Source organism: Lolium perenne, chromosome 2 (genome assembly GCF_019359855.2).
Source record: "Lolium perenne isolate Kyuss_39 chromosome 2, Kyuss_2.0, whole genome shotgun sequence".
Classification (NCBI taxonomy): Eukaryota; Viridiplantae; Streptophyta; class Magnoliopsida; order Poales; family Poaceae; genus Lolium; species Lolium perenne.
The window spans coordinates 89343413-89349174 of NC_067245.2; the positions used below are offsets into that span (position 1 = coordinate 89343413).

The following is a 5762-nucleotide window of genomic DNA, read 5'->3' on the forward strand; positions in this document are numbered from 1 at the left end:
AGTTGGAAAAGAAGGCTTTGGCGCCCCGGATCGGATGGCATTAAAGAAGAGGAAGATTGCGACGAAGATGATCAGACCTGGGACTCCGGAGGCGCGAGGTAAAATCAGGGTGAAGCTGTGAGGAAAAAAAAAGTGTGAAGAAGTAGACAGGTTGTGGTTTGTCTCAGAAAAATTGAAAAAAATGACAGCGTTTGTATCAGCCTCTTCATGATGTGTGAGAGGATAGTTTCAGTTTCTTTTCCTAGTTGGAAACCTAGACATTCTATGTGTGGAGTTGGTTCTGTTTGAGTTGTAAGAGTGCCCTCTTGGGTAAGGTGTGAGGTTGGGTCTAGAACTGAAAAATCCAGAAAACCTGACGTTTGTAGTTTCGTTTCAATCTGAAATGAAACTGGGCGGAAGCATTCTAAAAAAAGTGTTTTCCTTCAAAAATTCGAAACGAATTGGTATACACTTGCACGGAGCACACGTCACTTTCCACCCACATGCCAGTGTTTTTTTTTTTTGAAACGAGGACAAAAGCTTTGCCTATTCATTCATTAAAAAAGGAGTTTACAAAAAAGTAAAGTTTTTGATATAATACAAATTTTACTCTCGCGACGTAATACAAGTTTTACAAGAAAGGAGTCCACATGCGAGTGTCTAGTGTCTGCAGACTCGGAAGAGGCACACGAAGACGGGCGTGCAGCCACAGGTCGCCCTTCCTCCGCGCCGTGATCCCGAGCGCCTCCGTCATGTCCAGCTCACGCGGCGCGGCGTCGCCAGGGAGCTCCCAGTCAAAATGGAACAGGAGGCTCGCGAGTGCGAGCTCCATGATGGCGAGCCCGAGCGCTATGCCAGGGCACATCCTCCGGCCCGCACCGAACGGCACAAGCTCGAAGTCCGTCCCCCTGAAATCCACTGCGCTTGTGGCGGCCTCCTCGAACCTCTCCGGCCTGAACTCCTCGGCGTCCGCGCCCCAGCTCTCTACGTCTCGCCCGATCGCCCAAGCGTTGACGAGCACCATGGCGCCCACGGGCACGTCGTTTCCGAGGACGTCGCGGCAGCGCTCCTGGCACTCCCGCGGGAGGAGCAGCGGCACCGCCGGGTGCAGCCGGAGCGTCTCCTTGAGCACCAGCTGCAGGTACCGCATCTCCGGCAGCGCCTCCTCCCGGACGCGGCTCTCCCCGGCGAGGGCCCCGCGCACCTCGGCCTGCGCCTTGTGGAGCGCCCTCGGCTCCCGCATGAGCTCAGCCATGGCCCACTGGAGCGTCGTCGCGGAGGTCTCGCTCCCGGCCCCGAACAGGTCCTGCAAAGAATGAATTTCATCGAACACTTACGCGGAAATGCTTTCGCGCATGCGAAATGGGGCCAATATGATATCACAGCCTTGCATGGCAAATGGATGGCTAGCTATGGGGTCCATGCATGTGCCTACCCATATGAGAAGATTCCCTTCTCAAAATGCACTATTGATTTAAAAACGAGCACAATTTTCACGTAACAAATGCAAATGCGTTTTTGTTTGCATATTTGATTTCCTGGCGACGAACTCTTTAAAATGAGTCTAATATTTTTTTTTCGAAATGGGGTAATTCCCCGGCTTCTGCATCATGATGATGCACACGGCCTTTTATTAAAGAAACCAAATCCAAAATACGTTGTTTACAACTCACTCAACATCCAGCATCATGGATTGATACAAAAATCAACCATCGAAAAAGTAACAAGATATGGCTACGGCTCAAACTATCCTTCTAGTATGCCGCCAACCAGCCTGGCACAAGATATCCTGAGCGACCATCAGGAGTCGTGTGCATCCAGAAACCATAGCATCCCGCTGTCCCTCCGGAGAAAGCAGAGCCCAAAGCTGGACCCAATGGGAAACCATATGAATAACCTGCAAGAAATGAAAAGAGGGTTTTTTGTTAAAAATAATATCATTCCGACTCCTCCAAATAGCCCAACATAAAGCAGAAACCCCAATCCGGATATACGCTTTAGATTGTCTATCTACTCCATTTAACCAGTTACCAAACATATTGGTAATATTGGTGGGAGGTGGAAGAGCATAGGTAAAGTTAACTGTACGCCATAGGAGTTTAGCTAAAGGGCATTCAATAAAAAGGTGTTGGATGGTCTCCTGTTCCCCACAGAAAACACATTTTGTACACCCATTCCAATGACGTTTAGCTAGGTTGTCCTTGGTTAACAACACCTTGTTACTCAAGAACCACATAAAAATCTTAATCTTCAAAGGAATTTTAACCTTCCATAAATATTTTTTGAGAAAGGGGGTATGATCACACATAAGATCTTCATACATCGACTTTACAGTAAATGAGCCATTTGGTGTTAATCCCCAAATAAAACGATCTTCTTCTTCAGTCAATTGTATTGCCATTAGTTTCCTACATAGTTGTAACCACAGATTCCATTTGTTACCAGACAAGGCCCGTCTAAAAGTAATATTCAGCGGTGATTGACCTAACACATGTGCCACTGTGACATTCTTATGATTGACAATATTGTATAAGGACGCGTACTGTTGGGCCAATGGAGTTTTGCCTAACCAGATATCTTCCCAGAAGCGGGTATGCAATCCATCACCCACTTTGAAAAAACCCCTAGAGAAAAACTCCTGTTTGACCTCCATGAGACCTTTCCAGAATGGAGAATCAGTCGGTTTCACTTGAACCTCCGACAAAACCTTCTGTCTGAGGTATTTGTTGTGTAACAACTGTTGCCATACCCCATCCTCATTAAGAAGTTTAAAGAGCCATTTGCTCAACAAACATCTGTTTTTGATCTCAAGAACTTCAATACCTAGACCTCCTTGATCCTTCGGTCTACATACAATATTCCATTTTATAAGCCGGTATTTTCTCTTGTTTTCGTCAGACTGCCAAAAGAACCTAGATCTATAGAAGTCCAAACGTTTCCTTACCCCAACAGGTATTTGTAAGAAAGACAACATGAACATCGGTAAACTAGTTAATACTGAGTTAATAAGCACTAACCTATCACCATAGGATAGTAACTTTCCTTTCCAGCATCCTAATTTACCCTCAAACCTTGTTTCTACCGGATACCAATCTGCATTTCTGAGTTTTTTATAGTGGATAGGAATACCTAAGTATCTAAAAGGGAGTTGTCCAGCATCACACCCAAAGATCTGCTTGTACTGATCTTCCTCCTCTTTTGCCTTTCCAAAACAAAAAATCTCACTCTTATGAAAATTAATCTTGAGACCCGATAGTTCTTCAAAAAGACACAAAATTAGTTTCATATTGACAGCTTTATTGAGGTCATGTTCCAAAAAAAGGATTGTATCATCGGCATATTGTAATATAGAGAGACCGCCCTCAACTAAATGAGGAATTAGTCCTCCGACTTGACCATCTTCCTTGGCTCTTTCAATTAAGATGGCAAGCATATCCACTACAATATTAAAAAGCATTGGAGACAGCGGATCCCCTTGCCTTAATCCTTTTTTTGTTTGGAAATAATGACCAATGTCATCATTTACCTTGACCCCAACACTACCCCCTTGCACAAAATGTTGCACTATCCTACCCCATTCTGGGGCAAAACCTTTCATCCTTAATGTTTGTTGTAAGAAAGACCATTTCACCTTATCATATGCTTTTTCAAAATCAATCTTGAATAACACCCCATCCAACTTCTTATTATGTAACTCATGGATTGTTTCATGGAGTATAACTACCCCTTCTAGAATATTTCTACCAGGCATAAAGGCTGATTGAGTTGGCTTAATAACCCTCGGAGCAATCCCCGATATGCGATTAGTACCAACTTTAGTGAAGATCTTGAAACAAACATTGAGTAAGCAAATAGGTCTATATTGTTGAATCTGAACCGCATTCTCTTTTTTGGGTAGCAATGTGATCACTCCGAAGTTCAATTTATAAAGGGGCAAGTCCCCATTAGTAAACTGAGCAAACAGAGCCATGAGATCACCTTTTATTACTTCCCAGAATTTTTGAAAAAATTCAGCTGGAAAACCATCTGGCCCTGGAGCTTTATTCAGCTCCATTTGCGAGATAGCTTGAAAAACCTCCTCTTCAGTGGCCCTGGAGCTTTATTCAGCTCCATTTGCGAGATAGCTTGAAAAACCTCCTCTTCAGTAAAAGGGGCTGTTAATGAGTCTAATATTTAATATTTTAAAATATATTATATGAACTGGATCTATAGAGTCCTCTAATATTTGCGCATGTAGTCCCTATGTCAGGTTCATGTAGTCCTGCGGAATGTCGTGCTGAATTTTGTAAAGTTCTTGTCAATTTATTTAGATGGTACATGCACTACTACCAAGAGTACTATTGATTTTACACACATAACAGTTGTAGATTCTTTTTTAGTGTGGGGTCGTGTTGAATCGAATCTCGAGAAAGATGAGTAACACCAACGGCTGAGATATCAACGTAAGTTCCCAGAGGTTATGGCTACATCGATTTCTGTGCATATATGGAGGTCTTACAGTGATCACGGCGCGGATGGTTCCTATCTCGAGAGGAACGTGGAGCCCGCCATCCGTCTGGATCCTCAGCAGCACGTCCAGGAGGTCTTCTTCGTCGTCGCCGGCGCCGGCAGCGGACTTCCTCCTTGCGCGGTGCTCCTCGATGACGCCGTTCATGAGCCGGCTCATCTTGGCACCGTGCAGCTCCGCGCGCCGCGCCGCACCGCTGAACGCGCGCGCGAGGCGCGAGGACGGGAACAGGTCGGCGAGGCTGAACCCGGCGGCCACCTTGACGCCCTCGTCAAGGCACTCCAGGAAAGCGTCGTGGTTCCCGATCCGGTCGCCCACCACGGCGCGCACCACCGCGTCGGTGACGTAGGTGGCGAGCAGGGCGCTGACGTTTACCGGCATCGAGGACGCCGCCGCCGACGCGACGGAGGCGACGAGGCTGGCAGCCTCGGCCTCGCGGGAGCCGCGGAGGGACCGGACCCGCCATGCGCCGAGCAGCTCTGTGACGCAGAGCTTTCGGAGCTGGCGCCAGTGCTCGCCCTGCGGCGCGAACGCCACGCCAACGCCGTCCCTGGTGAGCGCTCGGATGGTGGCAGTCCGCGGCCGAGTGGCGAGCGCGGCGTCGTGGGTCCTCATCACCTCCCTCGCCGCGGCCGCCGAGGAAGCGACGACTACTTTGAGCTCACCGAGGTGAAGCAGCATGAGCGGGGCGCCGTGGCGGCGGGCGAGGTCCCGCATGGCGCGGTGCGGGAGCGCGCCGACGAGGTGGTGCAGGCTGCCGATGACCGGCAGCCGCCATGGTCCCGGGGGCAGGTTAGTCTCGCCGCCGCCGTGCCTGCGCGGCCTGAGCTTGGCGAGGAGAAGCGGGAGCACGACGATGGCGGCCAAGAGAAGGTAATGATAGTAGTTGTACTCGACATCTTGCGCCATGGGTGGCCGGTGGGAATGCATCTTGCTCACCGTCTGAAGCTTCCATTAAGAACAGCTCGGATCGATGGTCACATGGCGTCAGTTGACCTGCTAGTGCTAGCCAAATCACGTGGACGCCAAGCGATCCTTCCGATGAATTAAGAACACGCAGCAACTTCACGCGTCCAGCTTAGAGCACCACTAGCGTGCATATACATGTCTTTCACGATGAAAGTCGCTCTCTCAAGATGATTTTCTCTTTTTCTTCAGGCAAGAGAAAGAGATTCATTGATAAATGGTTAGTTGATTACAATCTCGGTGGAGCTATGCTAAAAAAATACAGTTATGCGCTGCAAAGCTCCAAACCACCGAATACTACTGTACTTCA

General features: G+C 48.2%; 1 protein-coding gene across 1 annotated transcript; it reads right to left on the reverse strand.

The window, feature by feature from the left end:
* Positions 1-405: 405 nt before the first annotated feature.
* LOC127333204 (desmethyl-deoxy-podophyllotoxin synthase-like) lies at positions 406-5535 on the reverse strand. Its single transcript, XM_051359546.2, has 2 exons — positions 4478-5535; positions 406-1285 (listed from the first exon to the last, which is right to left on the reverse strand). Exons 1-2 carry the CDS (start codon positions 5414-5416, stop codon positions 611-613), a joined length of 1614 nt encoding a protein of 537 aa, XP_051215506.1. The 5' UTR covers positions 5417-5535; the 3' UTR covers positions 406-610.
* Between the last annotated feature and the right edge of the window lie 227 nt (positions 5536-5762).

Excerpts from the sequence above, each read along its gene's own strand:
- LOC127333204 (XM_051359546.2), bottom strand. The coding sequence starts at position 5,416 with ATGCATTCCCACCGGCCACCCATGGCGCAAGATGTCGAGTACAACTAC. Across the intron at positions 1,286-4,477 it reads CCATCCGCGCCGTGATCACT|GACCTGTTCGGGGCCGGGAG; the intron begins GTAAGACCTCCA and ends CATTCTTTGCAG.